This window comes from Semicossyphus pulcher, unplaced genomic scaffold (assembly GCF_022749685.1).
Source record: "Semicossyphus pulcher isolate SPU_LCO1_2020_fin unplaced genomic scaffold, fSemPul1.0.p SCAF_8, whole genome shotgun sequence".
Classification (NCBI taxonomy): domain Eukaryota; kingdom Metazoa; phylum Chordata; class Actinopteri; order Labriformes; family Labridae; genus Semicossyphus; species Semicossyphus pulcher.
Window position 1 is genome coordinate 11138808 of NW_027211759.1, and position 20073 is coordinate 11158880.

At 39.8% G+C, this 20073-nt stretch overlaps 4 protein-coding genes across 7 annotated transcripts in view; 2 read left to right on the forward strand and 2 right to left on the reverse strand.

Moving 5' to 3' along the window:
- The first annotated feature begins 499 nt into the window (after window positions 1-499).
- dnajb9a (DnaJ heat shock protein family (Hsp40) member B9a) lies at window positions 500-3315 on the forward strand. The gene is made up of 3 exons (XM_069686758.1): window positions 500-644; window positions 1112-1342; window positions 1532-3315. Exons 2-3 carry the CDS (start codon window positions 1126-1128, stop codon window positions 1966-1968), a joined length of 654 nt encoding a protein of 217 aa, XP_069542859.1. The 5' UTR covers window positions 500-644; window positions 1112-1125; the 3' UTR covers window positions 1969-3315.
- Window positions 3316-3887: 572 nt separating this feature from the next.
- Window positions 3888-13355, forward strand: dnm1l (dynamin 1-like). 4 transcript variants are annotated; one of them, XM_069686743.1, is made up of 20 exons: window positions 3888-4070; window positions 5501-5645; window positions 6486-6515; window positions 7187-7233; window positions 7717-7788; window positions 7943-8029; window positions 8134-8296; window positions 8419-8539; window positions 8662-8793; window positions 8978-9184; window positions 9282-9402; window positions 9485-9640; window positions 9744-9833; window positions 9932-10024; window positions 10127-10180; window positions 10409-10480; window positions 11188-11361; window positions 11727-11836; window positions 11925-12084; window positions 12930-13355. In XM_069686743.1, exons 1-20 carry the CDS (start codon window positions 3969-3971, stop codon window positions 12984-12986), a joined length of 2193 nt encoding a protein of 730 aa, XP_069542844.1. In that variant the 5' UTR covers window positions 3888-3968; the 3' UTR covers window positions 12987-13355. The 4 variants fall into 4 exon arrangements, with proteins under 4 accessions (XP_069542844.1, XP_069542846.1, XP_069542845.1 ...); XM_069686745.1 differs by lacking the exon at window positions 10409-10480; XM_069686744.1 differs by lacking the exon at window positions 6486-6515.
- Window positions 13356-13742: 387 nt separating this feature from the next.
- On the reverse strand, window positions 13743-19853 carry tnnt2d (troponin T2d, cardiac). Its single transcript, XM_069686748.1, has 13 exons — window positions 19769-19853; window positions 18499-18553; window positions 18387-18397; window positions 18285-18296; window positions 18151-18172; window positions 17746-17803; window positions 17541-17657; window positions 17384-17461; window positions 17193-17303; window positions 15777-15889; window positions 15549-15639; window positions 15360-15397; window positions 13743-13930 (listed from the first exon to the last, which is right to left on the reverse strand). The coding sequence occupies exons 2-13, from the start codon at window positions 18534-18536 to the stop codon at window positions 13885-13887; spliced, it is 735 nt and encodes a 244-aa protein (XP_069542849.1). The 5' UTR covers window positions 18537-18553; window positions 19769-19853; the 3' UTR covers window positions 13743-13884.
- pthlhb (parathyroid hormone-like hormone b) overlaps window positions 17624-20073 on the reverse strand; it is a 117882-nt gene continuing 115432 nt past the window's right edge. Inside the window, exons 4-6 of the mRNA XM_069686747.1 lie at window positions 18151-18175; window positions 17746-17803; window positions 17624-17657 (exon numbers count right to left, since the gene is read on the reverse strand). Of these exons, the coding sequence (XP_069542848.1) occupies window positions 17796-17803; window positions 18151-18175 (33 nt within the window). The 3' untranslated portion in view covers window positions 17624-17657; window positions 17746-17795. The remainder of the gene's footprint in view (window positions 17658-17745; window positions 17804-18150; window positions 18176-20073) is intronic.

Sequence of the window (20073 nt, forward strand, 5' to 3'; positions counted from 1 at the left end):
TTGTTGTTCGGCCCCTTAAATGGAGTATGTTGATTGGTTGACGAAATTCTCCCCATAGATAGAGTTTCTAATATTCACCGGCGTACACCGAACCTCTCTGGCATAGGCGGAGTCGGCACCCAGTACTAATAATACTTCCCACCCTTCTACGCGGGATTGAGATATGACCAAATAGAGCGCTACGCAGACACCTTAAAAATATGATGACTAATTTTTGTACCAAATATTAAAATCATATAACTACTTAAACGGTTTAAAATACGCCTCAATACCCATAAGACCACGTTATGTGTTATAGGTATACAATATGTTATGTCCATAGTATGTGTGGTCCAATAGAAGTAGTAATAATACTTGTAACTGCAGTCTCAACAACACCAGGGTCACTATCGGACAGTTCGGAAGGAACAATTAACTACATTGACCGACAGAGGGCAGAAAAACTATAACGTATGTTTATTTACCATGATGCAGTGAAAGGATCGAAGAAGACGGGGAAATGATGCTGAATGTGATCGCTACATGTCGACAAGCCCCAAAACCTGAAGTGACAATTTAACACTGTAATGTCTAGCGTGGGGTGAATAGATAACAGGTAGAACTGCACTGCACCAGCTAGGCAGGACTCGTGTCTCCGAGAAACGGTAAGTGTGTGTCTACAGAAAACAAGAATACATGGGCAATGTGTTAGCCGACGTCAGCTAATGTGAGATGCGACTATTGATGTCTGATGACATGCGTCTGAAACCGTCAAATCGAACTCACACGAGATTTAATCTAACATTTATATATGTTTTTGGAGAGCGGGATTTCAGTTTCTTATTAAAATGTAAGACAAATGTTATTGTGGTACTGTTATTTTTTCAGTCTAAGCTAACGTAATGGAAGAAGAATTAAAAGAAAAAGAAAAAATTAAAGCAAGTTGGCCACTCTCTCTGAAGTCTAATATTGCTCAATTAATAGTAATTAGTACGACTAAAGTATACTCTTTTATATTAAAGCTATGAGCTAGCCATTAACTTAGGTATCGGGTTGTTCTCCACACGTGTTAACACCTTGTTTTATTGCATGCCATACACTTTGACATTTTTCTTTTATCTCTTGAAAGCAGGGGACATCAGAGCAATGGCAACTGCACAGTCTGCTATAACGTTTGCAGTGTGCATCCTCATGATAACAGAGCTGATACTTGCCAAGAAGGACTACTATGACATGCTGGGAGTACCTAAAGATGCCACTGAGCGACAGATAAAAAAGGCTTTCCACAAGCTTGCAATGAAATATCACCCGGATAAGAACAAGAGCCCGGATGCTGAAGTGAAGTTCAGAGAAATTGCAGAAGGTAAAAGTTGATTCTATGATTTTGTGATTGTTTGGGTGTGTGAAATTAATTGTATGTGAATGAACATGTGTGAGCCTGCTCTTAACTACATCTTAAATGTAAAAACTGTAGTTAGGCCATTGTCCTTACAGCCATGTCTTCTAATGAATTTGATGAAGCCTTGTCTGAATCTTGTCATCCTTTGTGCAGCTTATGAAACTTTATCAGATGAAACCAGAAGAAGACAATACGATCAGCTCGGTGACAACTCTGCGTACTTCAATGGGGATACCCGAGGCAGACACAGACAAGGTGCCCACCAGCCTTTCAGCTTCAACTTTGATGACATTTTCAAGGATTTCGACATCCACAGCCACAACAGGCATGCCCGTCACCGAAGACACTTTGACGAACACTCCAGGTCCCACAAGGAGTCCAACTCCCGACATAAGAGACACTTTCAAGGAAGCTTTGGAGCTGATATCTTTGAGGACCTGTTCGATGACACTGAGAGAATGTTTACCTTTGACAGAAACAACAAACAAACTGAAAACAGGTTTCATGGTGCGTCAAAGCAACACTGTAGAACAGTGACACAGCGCAGAGGAAACATGGTAACCACTTACACAGACTGTACCGCATCTTAAGATGCAATGTATAATGAGTTCTGACTACGGATTGCCTTAAGGCACAGTACTGATTGTGAAACACAAAGCCACTTGGTTCAAATGCTATGAAATTTGAACATTCAGGCAGCAAATGCCAAACAGTGAATACACTTATTTAGTTTAGTTTTAAATTCAAATAAGCTCTGTTTTGTTCAAACTATTTCCTATGTGTATACTCATTGACCTATACATGATTGTAGTACTTTTTCACTTATTGTTGATGTAAGCTGCGTGGGAGTATTTTGTCAGTATTGTTAAGCACCTTCTTTGATTGTGGAATGAGTTAAGTAACTTGTTTTAAGTTAAGTGACAAATGGAGTACCCATGTGTCAGTTTATCACCAGTTCACTACTCCAACCCTGTTGTGTTGTACCGTTTTTAGTTTCTTTTGTGTTGGTTATGCCATTGTGGGTTTAAAAACACAGCTGAAGGTAGAAACAATAGCAGCCAGTGGAATTTTGCTTATGGTTGACAAATGGGGAGCAATTTCAACAAAAGTCTGTGACCTCTCCACGGTGGCTTGTTCAGCTGTTGTTTGTACTACATCTCTACTGACAGTGTCAGTCACTTCTTGTGAACTTCTTAGATTTTAGCATTTATGGTTTAATCTCAATCAGTGTAAATAAAGCAGTTGTTAAAATCTGTATAGCAGGAAAGAAGTAAATGGAGAAATGTTTGTGACTCAGATTTTTATGGAAGTAGCTTACAGGGTTTTCCTCATTCAGTAGTCTTTCATTTAACCTAATTCAATTAGTTTTTTAGTGTTCAGTTACTCTTCGCCTGTCTGTGTTATTTTTTATACCTCAATAGTGGCAGGGTACACCTTGGTCTCTGGATTTTTTTTTTTCGTTTTTTAAGGAGATGTAAAAATAAGTTTTACATCTGAATAAAAATGTTCAAATAATCAAATGGAGGTAAAACATTTGATTGGGATTTCACACAGGCTACAAATGATGTTTTATATATAAAGTAACTTGCAGGGGACTAAGTGAACTGTAAGCTGACTACAGTACATACTAGAGGTGTCATGACTGCTAATTTTACTAGTCAAAAGGTTTTGCTGAAGAAAGACGTTATGTGCATTTGCATATACGTAAGCATCAGTTTTCAGCACATTATCTGCATTTGGTAATGAAATATCCCACATACATTCTGTTTCCCTAACAAATCTTCTGTTACCTCAAACCTTTAAACTAGTTTAAGGGACATGCTCTGTTTACATTGTAGTGTGTAATATTGAAAGTTTGTATTGATAGTGATGTAAATATTAAATGATACTTTCAGTTTTGTGTCATAAAGAAAATGTTTTTCAAAAAATAAAAAGTAGAGGCGAAACAGAACTTTTTTCTGTTTACTCTATTCCTGTGTTGAGACTCATGTATTTAATATTATTGGTATGGTGTTGGCATATATATTTCTTAATGCATTTTCGTATATTGTTTCCTTAAAATACAACCCTGTGCTGACGGTAGCAGTGATTCAAAATCAGATGCAGGACACAGTTAACATTTATAGAATATTATGGTTAAACACATGGCTAAACTCAGGATAATATGTTGAAGTTTCAGAGATTCCAGTAAGTACGTTTCTTTAATAACAGGTATTTCTTGTTTCAGCATAAATGTATGCATCATTCATGGGTTTAAGTGAAAATATTATGGTACACACCTTAGTTACCGTTGCGTAGAGGGAAAATATATATGTCTTTCTTTTCATTGGTAGAACGCGAATACGATGTCACTTGTAGGAAATGTAGTTCAGCCAAAGTCAAATCCTGAACTCTGAGTGTTTGAGCTGGATTCTTGAGAACTACAACTCCCACAATTCCACTCTGAGCAACTGTGTGCGCAGTTGTTTGCAGCTCCAAAGTGACGCCAGTAGCTTTTAGCTGAGGGACATTGAATGACTTTGTAACCAGTGTGCGGCGGCCGGGGAAAGAAAGTTGCCTATTTGACAGGTTGGGAGTAGTATCTGAGCTAATGGAGGCCCTCATACCTGTCATAAACAAATTGCAAGATGTATTTAACACGGTCGGCGCGGACATTATTCAACTGCCGCAGATAGTTGTTGTGGGAACTCAGGTGAGAAACGTCACTTTGCTTGAAGGCTAGCAAGTTAGTTAGCCTGCGCCAACTTATTGTTTTGGCTACCTCTGATATCAGTTTTTCTTTCACTTTCATCCAGGTTATGTGTTATAGTCTGACTGTACTTTAACTGACTGACTGTACTGCCTTTTAACCTAAATTTAACCTAACTACATTTAGTAACAAATAACGTGGTAGCTACATGTGATCTCGCATGAGTAATGTTTGGCTGACAGTCAGGTAACAAGCAAATATCCACTTGGCCTTCAGATCTTAAATTAAATTATGTTTTTCTTTAACTTGAATAGATGTAGACTGAACACAAGCATATTCTCTTTCACACTATTAAGAATGTCTTTGTAGAAAGCACCAGCTTCTGTTGTGTGTTTTTAAAATATACATTATTAGGTACACCTGGCTAATGTTAATACAGTTAAAACCCCTGCACTTACCCCTACTTTCTGATAATACATTATTATGTTAAGTTTTGTTTTTTAAATTGTTTGAGGGGATTTAATACATTGTTCGTTTTATGTTGTCTGCTCTAGTTAATATAAATGGGATAAAATCCCCCCCAGTAAAACAGTACATTTCAACAGAACCACAAATTATTAATGACCATGAAGTTGAATCTTTCTACTCTTAGTTTCCCCCTCTCCACCCTTACTACCATGTGTACTCGTTATAGGCTTAATTGGTTTAAAGTGGCAGGTTATGTCTAACATGTTTACTTTCATTGGTCAGCTAATAGGATGTGACTGTCTCAGGCGTTTTGGCAGGCTTCTGTGGGTGTTAGTGAGACAAGGCAAGCCAGAGGGTGTTTTTTTAATGCCTGATTTGTTGATGTTTGTCCTTGCCTGCAAAGACGTAAGTTAAGGACATTTGTAACTAGACTTCATGCCAAGTATTGATAACTGGTTATCCCTGTCAGGTCTCTATTTGAAACAACTATAATAACACTACGTGTACTTATAGAAAGCAATTAACTGATTACATTTTTAGCTCATCAACAACTAAATCGGTATCAGTCCATTAAAGAGGAATCTGCCAGCCAAGTAAACTAAGTGAGTTATTTCAGTTCACTAGATCTCATTAGGGGTTACTCTTCCACACTCTTTTGTCCCAAAAGTTCCTGGGGCATGTAGAAGTACTGCTCTCTAAAGGCCCAGAACTAAATTGGACCCTGCTTTCTCTGGTTGAAATGCAGTTGAATTTCCTTCTGGACACCTGGAAAAGTTCCTGTAGCGATAACAGGCTAATATTTTTTAAAGACAACGAAGATATGTCAAATGCAGTCAATCTCAGTGCAGTGTATTTCATCTGTATCAGCATGAAAGGAGGGCTGATTTCTCTGGTCTCACAGGCTATGGTGTTATATATGATAAATGTGATGAAGAATATGTTGTTGTTGATGTTGTTTTCTACAGAGCAGTGGGAAGAGTTCTGTATTAGAGAGCCTGGTTGGCAGGGACATCCTGCCACGTGGCACTGGCATCGTCACACGCCGGCCCCTCATCCTACAGCTGGTGCACATTGACTCGGAGGATCGCAGGAAAACCAGCGAAGAGAATGGTAACGTCACTGTCACCTCTGTTACTTCAGGATCCGTGGAGTTGTTATATATTACTTCTCTTAAAAACGTAATTATTTGATATTCAGTTAAAAGTGCTGCCGAATCTTTGAGATTAGACCTTAAAGTGAAAAATTGAAGTGAGAAATAACTTATCAGTGCTCTCCAGGTATACAAATTGTATTAAAGGACACAATTTCTAAATTACCCAAAACTAGTTTGGCTATTTCCCATTATGTATCAGCCACATATACACGACATAAATACAACAAACTCGTATACGATATTGCATTGGCCATGTTAGCAGTCTAACTCTATTAGGCATTTGACATTGTTCTTTGTTCTTGTTACAACCCTCTCAGGAAATGTGACTGTAAGCAGACTAGTTTGTGTACTTCCTGAATAGATTTTGTGATATGTATGTATGGGGATGTTAGGCCTATATTCACAGTCTGCTAAAAGTCATATTAAATACAGCAATTTGACTTCTGTAGTATGCTTGACCGTTACTGTCCTTCAAGTGCACAACAGTTTATAGGATGTAAATCTTATCGAGATAATTATAAGACATGAGACTTCCTGCTACGGTTCTATAATAATTCTTTGTGCAACTGTGTAATGTTATTGTAATATAAAAGGAAAAGTAGTGTAACTCAGAACCAGGACTGCTACCTGCCAGTCCTCCGTGAAAAGCAGTAGGATAAAAACTGGATCCTGCGACAGTCTAAGCTGTCCCCTGGGAATGCCCTCACCGTGACTCTGCATTGCTGCAGCGTACCCTGCAGGAGCTGCAGATAGCCAGGCTAACCCTTTTGTCTCCTGTCATCTCTCCTTAACCACAGAATCCAAAAGAAATGGACGCCTTTACAGAGGTCTCCTTATCCTTTTTCTTTACCTAATTGTGTTTGTTTATTACATAACCACCCCCTTCTCCTTTGCCCATTCTGCCCCATCCTGGCTTGTTTTTATGTAGCTTTTACAAATCTGCCAAACCGTGTGGCTTCACTTGATTCAGCTCACGCCCTCCCCTCTGTTTCGGCTGGAATCTGTCAGTTGAAGTTAGAGAATTAGCAGATTCCTGTAGACAATAATCATTTTGTGGTTTGTATTACATTTTAAAAAGTCATAGCTCAATTCCTACTTCCTCAAAGCTCACCTATGTTGTCCTTAAATACCAGAAGACTAACAGACTCCACCCCTAATGTTGTTTCCTGTTTTATTGCAACAATTATTGCAGCTCAAGTATTGACTTTAAAGAAGTCTCTGCTTTCCAAAGTACACATGCTTTTTGTTTTTGCTTCAGGCTTTTATTTGCTTCCATGACTGTTGTGTGAAAACAACAGTTGTTCCACTGCGTATTTTTTGTTAAACCCTTCAGCTGTGGATCTCTGCTCTGAGGAGTTTTTCCATCCCATCTTAGCCCACAGAGAAATCCTCCCATGAGACATTGAACATAGCCATAGTAATAATAGTCTCTGATCTTAGGGCCACATCTGTCACATCATTAACTGAAACATCTGCCTTCAACCTTGTTTTTCGACAGGCATCGAAGGAGAGGAATGGGGAAAATTCCTACACACAAAAAACAAGGTAAAGTTATACAAAGAAATAAGACTCTTAATGAAGTTTCCCACCACTGCTGAACTGTATTTATAGAAACATCTGAATATTTAATAAACTGGGTCTGATCATGAAATAGCCTGATTTTGCATCCTGTATTGATTCACTGACATACATGACGCTGCATGAGACGTCTGAGGTTTTCAATAACATTGTTTATGATCTGTAACTAGATCACGTACACGCCCACTCAGGAGCTAAAAATATGTATATGGCTGTAGGGTAAATGTCCTCCAAGGTTGAATTGAGTCTAATGAGCTCTGCATAGTTCAAATTTTTACACAGACACCATTATGAAGTGCTGATAGCCACATTACAAACTGCAAAATAATAATTTGCCCTACTCTGTTTTTATTGTTATTTGAATATTAGGTACTTACGTACTCGGTACTTCTTGCTTTGATGTTTCCAACATTGGTGTCTTTTAACTTCCTGGTTAAATTGTTCTTTCAGATTTACACAGACTTCGAGATGATCAGGCAGGAAATTGATACTGAAACAGAAAGACTTTCTGGCAATAACAAGGTATGATAATTACGTCCACTGAGATGGAACGCACACTTGCCAAACAAGCAATAATCTCTATGGACAAACTGGATTATCTGTAAATGTCAGCATCAGTTAACCTCTAAAGCAATGTCAGCCAGTAAGAGTAACAGAAGAATTGTTTTTTTCCTAGGGTATTAGTGATGATCCCATTCACCTGAAAGTCTTCTCACCACACGTAGTGAACCTCACATTGGTGGACCTTCCTGGCATTACAAAGGTGAGATAGGTGTCCCTTTTGCTTCCCCATGTCCATACCTCTGAACTTAACTGATTCTGCAGATGAACTTAAGAGTTTGGTCTTAAAATACCTTCTTTAAACAGGTACCAGTAGGAGATCAGCCCAAAGACATAGAGATCCAGATCAGAGAACTGATCCTCAAGTACATCTCCAACCCCAACTCCATCATCCTGGCTGTGACTGCTGCCAATACAGACATGGCGACATCAGAGGCCCTTAAAGTGGCCCGCGAGGTTGACCCTGATGGTAAATAACCGTCTTGTTCATCCTTTCTCCTCTTTAGTTTTTACATTTGTATGTATCATAAACCTATGAGCCTATTTTCACTTTCCTTATCATACTTGTTTTGTGTATGTCTTTGCCCTCAGGCAGGAGGACGCTAGCTGTTGTGACCAAACTGGATCTGATGGATGCCGGCACAGATGCCATGGATGTTTTGATGGGCAGGGTAATTCCTGTAAAACTGGGCATCATTGGAGTAGTTAACAGGTAATACTGCCCTTCTGTGCCACATTGGTTGGTTAGTAATAAGCATGTAAGAAGGATGGGAGGAAGGGATGAAGGAAAAAAAATCTAGTATTGAGTATTTGTTTTTTTATGTATTTTCTCAGGAGCCAGTTGGATATCAATCAAAGGAAACTGGTGGCCGATTCTATCCGTGATGAATACGCCTTCCTGCAGAAGAAGTACCCCTCCCTCGCCAACAGAAATGGAACAAAGTATCTGGCCAGAACATTAAACAGGTATGAAGTTGGAATTTAACAAATAAAAAATGTGGATCCTGTTTTTTATCAAACAAATAAAATGTTGGAGTCGCTGTTGACCTTGTACATTCAAGGCTGACTCCCTATCTGGCAAAGTGCAACATATAAAATCAGTCGTGTTAATGCAGTGTTACATTAAAGCGTTTCTTTCATCTTATCACAGGCTTCTCATGCACCACATCAGAGACTGTCTGCCTGAGCTGAAGACGAGGATCAATGTGCTGGCTGCGCAGTACCAGTCATTACTCAACAGCTATGGCGAACCTGTCGAAGACAAGAGCGCCACGCTGCTGCAGCTCATCACTAAGTTTGCCGCAGAGTACTGCCACACCATAGAGGGCACGGCCAAGTACATCGAGACAGCTGAGCTGTGAGTTACACAACTGTCTGAACTGCATGTACCCTCACACACCACTGAGGGGTGCTAGCATCAATACTACCAACCAGATTCTTTCTGTTTTCATTAGATGTGGTGGAGCGAGAATCTGTTATATATTTCATGAGACGTTTGGTCGCACGTTGGAGTCGGTCGATCCTCTGGGGGGTCTGACAACCATCGATGTGCTCACAGCAATCAGAAATGCAACGGTGGGTTTTTGCTTCGTCGTCAGGTTGTAATCTCTGTTTTAAATGACACATTTTTAAAGACAGTTTCATTGTGTTCTTACAGGGCCCGAGGCCTGCTTTATTTGTGCCTGAGGTTTCCTTTGAGCTGCTGGTGAAGCGGCAGGTGAAGCGTCTGGAGGAGCCCAGTCTGCGCTGCGTGGAGCTGGTTCACGAGGAGATGCAGAGGATCATCCAGCACTGCAGCAACTACAGCACACAGGTGAGAAACACACTCATACATATACCATTTAAAGGTTTAAGCATTAAGGCACAGTGTGCAGTAGATACACGAAACTAACAATGATTTTTGTTTATCACTGCAGGAGTTGCTGAGGTTTCCAAAGCTCCATGATGCCATAGTAGAAGTTGTCACCTCATTACTGAGGAAACGACTCCCCGTCACCAATGAAATGGTCAGGACCTGCTCAGACTCAGTAGTACCAATATGAATCTTTATCTGGAGTTTATTCAAACTGTAGTCCAACTAATCCGTTTTCTAAATCACGTTCAGGTTCACAACCTGGTTGCCATTGAGCTCGCCTATATCAACACCAAACACCCCGACTTTGCTGACGCCTGCGGCCTCATGAACAATAACATAGAAGTAAGGCATGAGTTTCTACTTGAATACAAACTATAAAATAACGGTTTGTTTGTTTCCTCTTCTTTGGTTTTGCATTATATTTGTCAAACTTTGGTTTTATAGGAGCAGAGACGCAACAGAATGAGAGACCTCCCAACTGCTGTCCCCAGAGACAAGGTACAGTCAGTATGCATCAAATCCACTCCACTTATCTTGCCTTTTAACAGTGTATTCTACCACTCTTGAGCCTATGAAGTTTGTTCTTCTTCACTGAACAAGGAACTAACTTTAAAATTCTCCTGTTATAAATCTAACACGGTTATTTCTCACATGATGTGAAGCTCATTCACACGTTTGCCTGTAGCCTCTGTCCACTCTTGTCTCCCTGATGTTGTCTTTCTCTAGTCCCTTAAAGGCCCAGGTGGGCAGTCTCTCTCTCCCACTGAGCTTCCTGCCCCTGAGGGCGAGCTCGCCAAGGTGTGTCTTGCTCAGTCACTGCCTGCCCACATCTGACCTCTGCCCACAAGCCCTTTCTCTTTTCTGTAAAGCTCCTGATGTAGATGGTGGTTGTGCCTTCAGTGTCCCACAGACTCAGTGGGCTGAAGGGGCAACTGTTACCCCTGATTAACTAACTGATCTACCTTTTTACTCCGCTTTTTGTAGCTCTAACCCTTTTTTTCTGCATGCTAGTTGCTATAACAAAAAAACTCAACCACTCCAGGCCCGATTGGCAAGTTTTATTTAGGAATAAAAAACAACTATAATATTTTTAAGTGTTGGGCTAAATGGAATTGCTTTCAAATCCGGTGCATCACAAAAAACACAGAAGAATTGCCCACAGCAGCCCATTACAACCAGAAAATAAACCTGTATTGCACAAGTTTAACAAAAATCTCTCTTTTTATTCACACTCTTGGTGGTATAACTTGTGCATACTGGTGTCAGTATCTTCCAGCTTGCTTGTTCTGGATAAACTTCTTTGGATTGAAGTCAAAGAAGGCCTGAGGCATGTTCTTTGAATGCATTTTGAAAATGTGATATATTTGGTTTGTATTTTATTAACCTTCTTGATTTAACCTCTTTTCCTGACTTGGTATGCACATGACACAATTCCAGCTTGAACATTTACAGTCGTTTATGATGACCCTACACGTCCTCAGTCCTCGTCTCCCTCCTCCCTGCAGGCAGCATCCAGTGGCCCTCAGAGCAGCTCTGTCAGCGACCAGATAGACAGCGGGACGGGAAACTGGAGGGGCATGTTGAGGAGGGGAGAGGAAAATGCAGGTGGAGAAAGGGCAATGGCTGTCGCCCTCCCTGCAAGCCCGCAGAAGGGCCACGCTGTCAACCTGCTAGATGTGGTGGGTACTCTGAATTTATACACATAATGAAGAGGTTTGATAGGCTGTCCATGGCTCATTATGTTAGTCAGGTTACTTTCTAACAGCTTTTATAATTAAAAAACTTGAATTATTTACTTCATTCAGACATTATGAGAACACATGAGAAGGTCTTAGGGAAGAGCTTCTGGGCTACCTGTAGCATCAGATAGAAACATAACGGCCCAAAGTGTAGGTGTCTTCTCACCTACGTTGTAAACATGCGGAGTTTGCCGTTACACAGAATATTTTTATTTTTTTAATTTGACCTTTTTCTATCTTCCAGGTTGAAATGAGTTGATTAAGATGTTCATTAACAAGCCCATTTGATTCCTCTCCATTGCCAGCCTGTTCCAGTATCCAGGAAGTTGTCTGCTCGGGAGCAGAGGGACTGTGAGGTCATCGAGAGACTCATCAAGTCCTACTTTCTCATTGTGCGGAAAAACATCCAGGACAGGTACTCACACTCTTCGAACGTCTGAGTATCATTTTCCACATTATCGGTCCCTTCTTATTATCCGTCTTTTTCTTTCCTCTGTCCTCAGTGTACCGAAGGCAGTGATGCACTTCCTGGTGAACCATGTGAAGGACTGCCTGCAGAGCGAGCTGGTGGGTCAGTTATACAAGACGGTCCTGCTGGACGACCTGCTGACAGAGTCCGAGGACATGGCTCAGAGACGCACCGAGGCTGCTGACATGCTCAAGGTAACAGATTCATCAAGTGTCAGTCTGGATTGCAAAAAACAAGATCCAATGTCTGTCATGATACAGCTCCATAAAACACTTGCTTTATTTACTTTATCAGTGATGCAACACTCGGGTCATGGGCTGCAATCAGGCACATTTTATTTAACCTTTTTATGTATTTATTTACCTGCCCATAAATGTATGTCTTTTAGACAGTTCTTGGTTCATATACAGGTAAATACTATGTTAGAGATTCAATTATTAGTTTCTTAGTGGTAAATTGTTGAGATTTATGATACTGTTTCTGAAGTCTTCAGTTCATGTTATTAGTTTTTATTGGATGCTGCTATTTTTGAGTGTCTTATCAGTTACAAAGTCATAGTTCAGTTTGTTGTTTTGTATATGTGTGTGTGTTTGGGGGTTAGGGTAATTTGATATGAAGCACTTTGTGGCGGATGTGGCTCAGTGGTTGAGTCGGTCGTCTCTCAATTGGATGGTTGGGGGTTCGATCCCTGACTGCTACAGTCACATCCTTGGGGAAGACACTGGGCCCCAAATTGCTCCCGATTGCATAGCCATTTACCATACTTTGCTGTGCAATGCAATGATTTTATTGATTGAAAGGTGATACAAAAATGTAGTCTGATTGATTAGTAAACTATAAAAAGTAAATCCTTATAATTTGATACCCTATTAAAGTTACGAGAAGTTGAGACATAAAGGGATTTTTTAAGATATATTTTCAGTATTAGTTTATGTATAAAAAATGTACTCCAATATGTACCAAAAAAGAATGCTCAGGGAATAAACATGACCAAGTTGTCATACTCACAATTTCCTCCATTTTTTATTTCCGTGTCCAGGCGTTGCAGAAAGCCAGCCAGGTGATAGCAGAGATCAGAGAAACACACATGTGGTGACCGCTGCCTCCCTTCAGCAGGCTCTCCTCACCCCACATGGAGCCTCCCCCAACCTCCCAGTCCATCGAACCCCAGCTGAGAGAGTCCCGGCACTTCAGACCACAGAGACGAACGACTTTAAATATGCACTGATGTGGATATGTGTATATGGAAACATAGTTTTTAATGAAGCGCAGTATATATGACACCCTCGCCACCGGCATCACATTTGCTCCTGTTACTAGATTATTATATTTTTCTTATGTAATTATAACAACATCTAGATAATGTTATGCATCACCACTATGTGGAGCCTTGCTGAGGAATGTCTGCTCTTAATGTACATTTGAATTAAAGCTAGAAGTGGCAAACCCAATGGTTCAGCATGTAGACGCTCTCTTTATCATGTCAAGTCTTTTATTAGATGCTGACGAATAATGTGTTTACTGATTGTTCCTAAGAAATGCACTTAATTTTGATTTTTTTATTGTGAAAATACACCATCATTTTTACACATACTTCAGTTTCCTGTTAATAACGGCATTCATTTTTATGAAGCGATGTAACTTTTCTACATCAGACCCATCTTTGTCATTTTGTTTGTCCTTATTGAACAAGAAATCTAACACATTTTTAATGATTTCGATACATTCAGTCAGCTGTTACTGGGTGATTGTGGCTCGTTTGTATCACTGTCTAACTTTCTCAATGTTGGACTCAAGTACACAGAAACAGACAAACTACACAGTCTACAGAGAGGCAGCAGAGTGATTGTAATGACTTATTTATTGTTTTGCTATCATGATTATTGACATGTAATCCAACACAACAGAACAATGAATACACACTATAATGAATATTAGACTTGTGGGGCAATAACTGTTGTCACGCTTTGCCTCGTCCCCGTCTGGCTGCTCCTTTACCTCAGACGGCCGGCCATCTTGCCCTTGCTGCGACCTTTAGCGCTGAAAGTTTAGCAGAAGGTGAGGTCATTCTATTGCAGAACTCAGCAAACCAACAAAAGACAGGATGTAGTTTTTCTGTGTACAGAATTGAGAGTAAAAAGATCCTCCAGTCCAAATCACAAGATGCGTTTTTAATCTGTTAGGATCTTTACAGCAAACCCTGACGATGATACAAATAATTATTTCTTGAAGATTTTCTGTTGCAGACTTGCAGCCACTTTTCTTCCATTTAATAACTTTTACTTAAACCAGAAGTGTAGGGAAATGGTACAGGATTTGTGTCCCTAATGACAAATAACAGGACTGTTTATGTCCTTTAATTTCTATCAATGCAGTAAACCTAAATAATTATTCAATTAGATTAGCCTCACACTTGTGTCACAATTAGTGATGCAGTTATGTGAGAAAGCATTCCATTAGTTTCTCAGTAGAATCGTAACTGTGATTTTAAAAGGACAAAGGGGTGGCTATCAGGGTCCTAAGCGCACCCCTCACCCTAGAATTGTTTATGTCTTTTTATACGAAAACCTAAATATTCTTTATAATTTACGTAATGACGTTCCAGTGACGCCTGTGACGATTGCCATTGACCTCTGCTGCCTGTGCGGTTTGATTGCTGGGTTGTTTATTCCCAAGTCTGAATGAATGTGTGGCACAACATACACATAAGTCATTTAGTAATATTTTCCGGTCTGGGTGCAACTGTCAAAGTGTCGAATTAATTTAGTGAAATACTAGCATATAGCTAGTAACGAGGCCCATAAACGGGCACGTTAGCACGAACTTCATTGCCGCTAATTTCAGCAATGAGGACGCTAACTGGCGGAGACATCGTGTTGCCACAAACGGGGGATAAAGACGACAAAGACGGTGAAGAAGAGGACTGTCAGACCGAGCTAAATCAATACTGTAAGTTAGCTTTTATGCTGAAAGTTAACTAATGCCATGTACTGTGCCTCTGGCAAACATTAGCTACAACTTGAAGGCATCTGCCAGCTTGCAGGACTTGTTGATTACGTTTTCCGTGCTAGCATTAGATGAAGTTGCTTTACCATAAGGTATTCCACTCTAATCAGTGCTGCAGTCGTTTTTGCTTATAGCTCTAGTACTTTGTAAATCCACACTTTTCTGTGGTAACTTCGATTTGGATCGTGATTGTTTGTTGTTGTTGCATGTTTTATTTTGTGTGCGTTTGTTTTGTTCTGTTGTTATGTACAGCATTTATTGTGCTTGTTATGAACATTTAGAAACATGTATTTTAATTTAATTCCAACCATTATTGACTATGGTTATTCTGTAGAAATATAATTTATTATTGTCCGCTTTTTCAAAAATTATCAGAACCTGCTTCAAACAATATAACCCCCTCATAGCCCCTCCAATCACAACTCTCTGGCGCAATTGCTGCCCAAGAGGTTTGTCTACTTACCTCTGGTGATCCTGGACTCGGGCAAGCAGCTGGTTAATCTACAAGAACAAATACAAATTTCCTAGCATTAACATAAAGTGAATATCGGAAATTTCCAGCAGAGGTTACTAAAAGGACCTTGGGAACTGATTTCCATCTCAGTTGAGGAGATCTTCCACTTTCCTTTTTCATTATTGTGGAATAACTTACATCATACTTCTGTCTTTTGAGTTTCTCACTGAGATCGAACTTCTCAGCCTCCAGCCCCATCAGCCACTGCCACAGCTCATTGGCCTTCTCCCTGAACACAAGCAATCAGAGGTCGAGATGAGTGCACTTCCACCAATGCCCCAAACTACGTAATATATTAACATACACTCATTTCTTTCTTTGAGACATGTTCAAATAGACATGAAAGCGTGCACAGCTTTGTCGTACTTCAGTTTATCCTCATTCAGGTGATCCACAGTGAGAGCCTTCCTGCGGTCAGCCAGGATCTTCTTCTTCTTCTCCCTCTCAGTTTGTTTCTTGCCTCCTCTTCTGCTCTCACTCTGCGTTGTTCAAATAAACAGGATACAGTGTGACTGGAATCAGAGTACTTTATGAAGGGCATGATTATCACAGCCATGGTATGGGAAATTCAAACAAATATAACATTCAGGTTCAACTCCCTCTATGAAGCCCATCTGGAAGTAGACAAAGGTAGTTCATAAGATAGTAACAAAGATGGTCAGGGGCCTCCCTTAAGTTGAGATGGGAGTTTTTTTGTTGTGCGTTCAAATGATGGAAATTGAGTTAGTTTACTCAAGTACCGTACTCTAGAATTTTTTTCTTATATTATGCTCTACTACCTACTGCCTAACAGAGTGCTGATTCTGAGTCCTTCGAAAACCAGTTAACATATCTGTTTCGGCAGGCGTTCGAGTAATCGTGTCCACATAATGTAAATGTACTGTGAATCTATGTTGTTTATCATACTTGTCTACCTGGTTGGTTGGTCTACTTGCTTGGTTGTCGTCATTTTTGCATGCTCTTCATTGTGTGGCTCAGGTAGCCACCTTAGCGTCTATGCTTTTATTTCTGTATGTTGTCTAATGTCCATTAAAAGATAACCAGACGTCCACGGTTGGCTCCGGTTGTAACTCTTGTGTTGAATTAGTTTCTTCTTCTTTGGATTTTCACTTATTTTTGAAGTTGTATCTGTAGTCATCGATCTTTTCTTTGTTTGTTCAGCCATAGTAGATTACTGTTTGCTCGGAACACTAGCAGAGACCGGAGAAGCAGCCGCTTAGCTCCGCCTACCCTCTCTGGCAGACCAACCACTGCTGGGTGATGGAAAACGCGTCACTAACTGGGCGCTGCTGGTGATTTTTTTCCTCGAATGTCGCCAACCAGACACCGGGTCCATAATAATGATATACTGCAAATGCAAAGGCTTTCATCAGTGGGCCATAGGCTCAATCAACATTTTGTTACCTCATCTGGCGATAGATAGTGACTTAACAGAAATGTTTTTAAATGAAAGAGATTATTACTTTAAAGCACTTTGTGACTTATGTCTGAAAAGGGCTACAGATAAACATTACTTACTTCCTATTATCATAATAGGAATAGTAAATATAGGAATTATATGATATTGATCCCTGGAGGGACATTACATAAAGGCTACTTTTACTGAAGTAGAAATGTCTGAGTACTTATTGATACTTACTGTAGGAGCCGTGGGTGACTTAACAAAGTATATTGCTACATCAAGCTACAGCGTTTCTACTTGAATAGGAGTATTTTTCCCATCCCTGTAGCTACATTAAATTTCTCCTTTTTAATACAATAACTGACGAGAAGTTGAATGACCTTTTGTCCAGCACTGTACTGCGCAGTCATGTTGGAGAGGGCCTTCTTCTTCTTGGCGTCCTCATCGTGCTTCTTACGATGCTCCTCCATCTCCTTCCGCTCCTTCTCCTCCTACAGGCAGAGCAGGTCAATCATTTAAAGGAGAACTATATATATGTGAGCATGTGAGATGATGCAAACTGAGACTGTACCGCGAGTCTGGCCTGCCTCTCCTTCTCTCTCTCTGTTCGGACCCTTTGCTGCTCTGCTCTCTCGGCTCTGCGTTTGTCCTGAAAAAGAGACACACACAGTCACTGTGATTTTGATACAACACAAATAAGACTATATCTCTTTAACGGACACACTCACAATTCTGTTAACCAGCGCGATGAGCTCCTCTTCCTCCTTCTTCCTCTGGATGAAGTGAGCCTCGATCAGAGACTGCAGCTCAGACAGATCCTTCTCCTGACGCTTCCTGTGGATGTCCTGCCATCACAGAAACAAACAGATTTTATTAGAATCTTACTGTGATTTGTCAAATCAGATTTTTCTATTAAGAGGGGGGTTAACTTACATCAAAATCCACTTTTTCCCCATCAGGGATCTTTGGCGCGGTAATATTTGTCATAAACCTGTGGAAGTGAACAGATTATTATTGTCAAAACTGCCATAAGTTGAATTTTCCAGTTTCTGTAAGCATTTTGAGGAAACGCTGATCTACTATGGCTGAACAAAGAAAGAAAAGATTGATGACTACAGATACAACTTCAAAAATAAGTACTCTCAGATTAAAGATGAAGGCAAACAGTCTAAAAAGGAAAGCGTGGAAAATAAAGAGTTAGAACCATGGCAAAGGGAGCCAGCCATAGACATCTGGAAGCGTGCTCTTGCGATTATCACCAGTGGGAGGTGCTCAAGAGCACAACAATTTAAGTCTTAAAGATTTTGTCTTTAAGTAAAGAAGAGATAGGACACTTACTTCGGCTTTGGCTTTGACTCATCTGGGACGAGGAAAAGGAAAATAGAAGGTTTTGTACATTTATAGACAAGCCACAAGGGAAGTATATATTTAAGATCAAAAAGAAAGAAATAGAAATAAGACATTTTTCTCACCTGTCGCCTCCGCTGATGATCAGAAACATAAATGATAAGTCAGATGTTTCAAAATTGAATAAAATATATGGAAACGTGCAGATGCAGATGCAGCTGTCTTACCTTCTCCCTCCCTTCAGAAGAGACAAATAGGAATGATTAATAAATTAACAATAATTCTGAAAACCCAGAACAATTTAGATATTTTGTAATACAATATGAAAAAAGTACATACTGAACTTCCTCATCCATGACTTCCTCTGTGTCAGACATTTTGTTATGGACGAACTCTGCAAAATGGATCCTATTAGCTTATTTTTAGACGGACAAATATATCATCATGATCATTAAACAACATAGCAGAGCATGAGGTGGCAACGGTTCAAACAGTTTATAATGACTGTCGGTCCTCACACAAATATCTTGTCCAATATAACACTGTGACAGTGGTGGGGGAAAGTATTCTGAGGCTTTGCTAGAGCAATTGTACCAGTTTTATAAGAAAATATTCTGTTACAGGAATGCCATTCAAAACAATGTATTAAAAAACTTACTGTATTAGGGGAAAGATCAAAAACAAAGCTGTTGAAAAAGTTTAAAATGTATGTTGCAAGCTGTTAAAAGTATTTAAATGTTGATCTGCTCATAATCTCAAAGGTTACAATTTGCAGTTACTATAGCAGGAAGGAAATTTAAGATAAAAAGCTAAAATATGATGTAAGGATAAAGTAACACCAAATGTTCTAAGCTTAATCCAAAAGGCAACTGGACTCGGTCGAACACCAACACCTTTGGTAACGCCAAATGAAAACCACCAAAGTAAATAACTTCAACTTTGCACTTAAATTCAGTAAACATACTCAGTTTCTTTCACCTCAGATTAATACTCTACACATATTGGATCTACTTTGTGTCACAGCCGAGAACATTTATTGTTTATTATCTGAAAAGTTATTAACTTGTAAGAAAAGCACTCAGATAAAGTTGGTGAAAATTCCAATAAAATGTGGTAAAAGTACAATAATGTAGCCCAAAGTGGAAATACTTAATAATAATACAGAGTCATGTGTTGTGTTTGGGTAAATGAACTTATTTAGTGTACTTTCCATTTTAGGTTACAGCTCCATTTAAGGTATTAACCATCTAAGGTCACACAGGCAGGCTATTTTGTGTGAGAGCTGGCTGGGTGCATTTAATGTAGAAAATGGTGAATACCAATCTATGCATTAACGGCAGTCACAGCACTGCTAAGAACTAGAAGTAAACTTAATGTGAGTGGTTAGGGATAACATTTAAAAACAGGGAGGTGAAGACGCTTTTGTTAAATGTTAAACATGGATTAAAGATGTTGGCAGACACTGAACACAATTCAATTAGTAGACAAACTTTTTTATCTCCAACCAATAATTCAGGAAATACTATTCAGACAGGCATCAATGTCAAGATGTACGTCTAAACAAGGCTTTAATCTGAAGAAGCAGTACTGACAATGAGACAGTCCTTACCTGTGAGCCAGACAGAGGGAGCTCAGAGACGAGCGACAGACTTCAGCTCCTTGACCAACAGGTTGAGCATCAAGGATACATAGTCCGGCCCTTCTTACTCACGTGACTGCAGCACCCTATGGCTGCTCAGTCTATTGTTAGACAGCTGGACACTAGAGCTCTGTCTCACACTCACACACACTCACACACATTCTGCAGGTATATTCCTGCCCTGGTAAAATGTCCATATAGCCACTCAAGCTTTCAGCAGCCGCTCAGGTTTCAACACTTCATAATTTAGTAGTAGTAGTTAGGAAGGACACGAC

What these genes read in the sequence shown, in the direction of transcription:
- dnajb9a (XM_069686758.1), top strand. Translation starts at nt 1,126, where the DNA reads ATGGCAACTGCACAGTCTGCTATAACGTTTGCAGTGTGCATCCTCATG. An exon ending in GTTCAGAGAAATTGCAGAAG is followed by an intron (nt 1,343 to 1,531) that starts GTAAAAGTTGAT and finishes TCCTTTGTGCAG; the next exon opens with CTTATGAAACTTTATCAGAT.
- dnm1l (XM_069686743.1), top strand. Translation starts at nt 3,969, where the DNA reads ATGGAGGCCCTCATACCTGTCATAAACAAATTGCAAGATGTATTTAAC. An exon ending in TCATGAACAATAACATAGAA is followed by an intron (nt 10,025 to 10,126) that starts GTAAGGCATGAG and finishes TTGGTTTTATAG; the next exon opens with GAGCAGAGACGCAACAGAAT. An exon ending in CTGCTGTCCCCAGAGACAAG is followed by an intron (nt 10,181 to 10,408) that starts GTACAGTCAGTA and finishes GTCTTTCTCTAG; the next exon opens with TCCCTTAAAGGCCCAGGTGG.
- tnnt2d (XM_069686748.1), bottom strand. Translation starts at nt 18,536, where the DNA reads ATGTCTGACACAGAGGAAGTCATGGATGAGGAAGTTCA. An exon ending in GGGAAAAAGTGGATTTTGAT is followed by an intron (nt 17,658 to 17,745) that starts GTAAGTTAACCC and finishes CTGTGATGGCAG; the next exon opens with GACATCCACAGGAAGCGTCA. An exon ending in TCGCGCTGGTTAACAGAATT is followed by an intron (nt 17,462 to 17,540) that starts GTGAGTGTGTCC and finishes TCTCTTTTTCAG; the next exon opens with GACAAACGCAGAGCCGAGAG.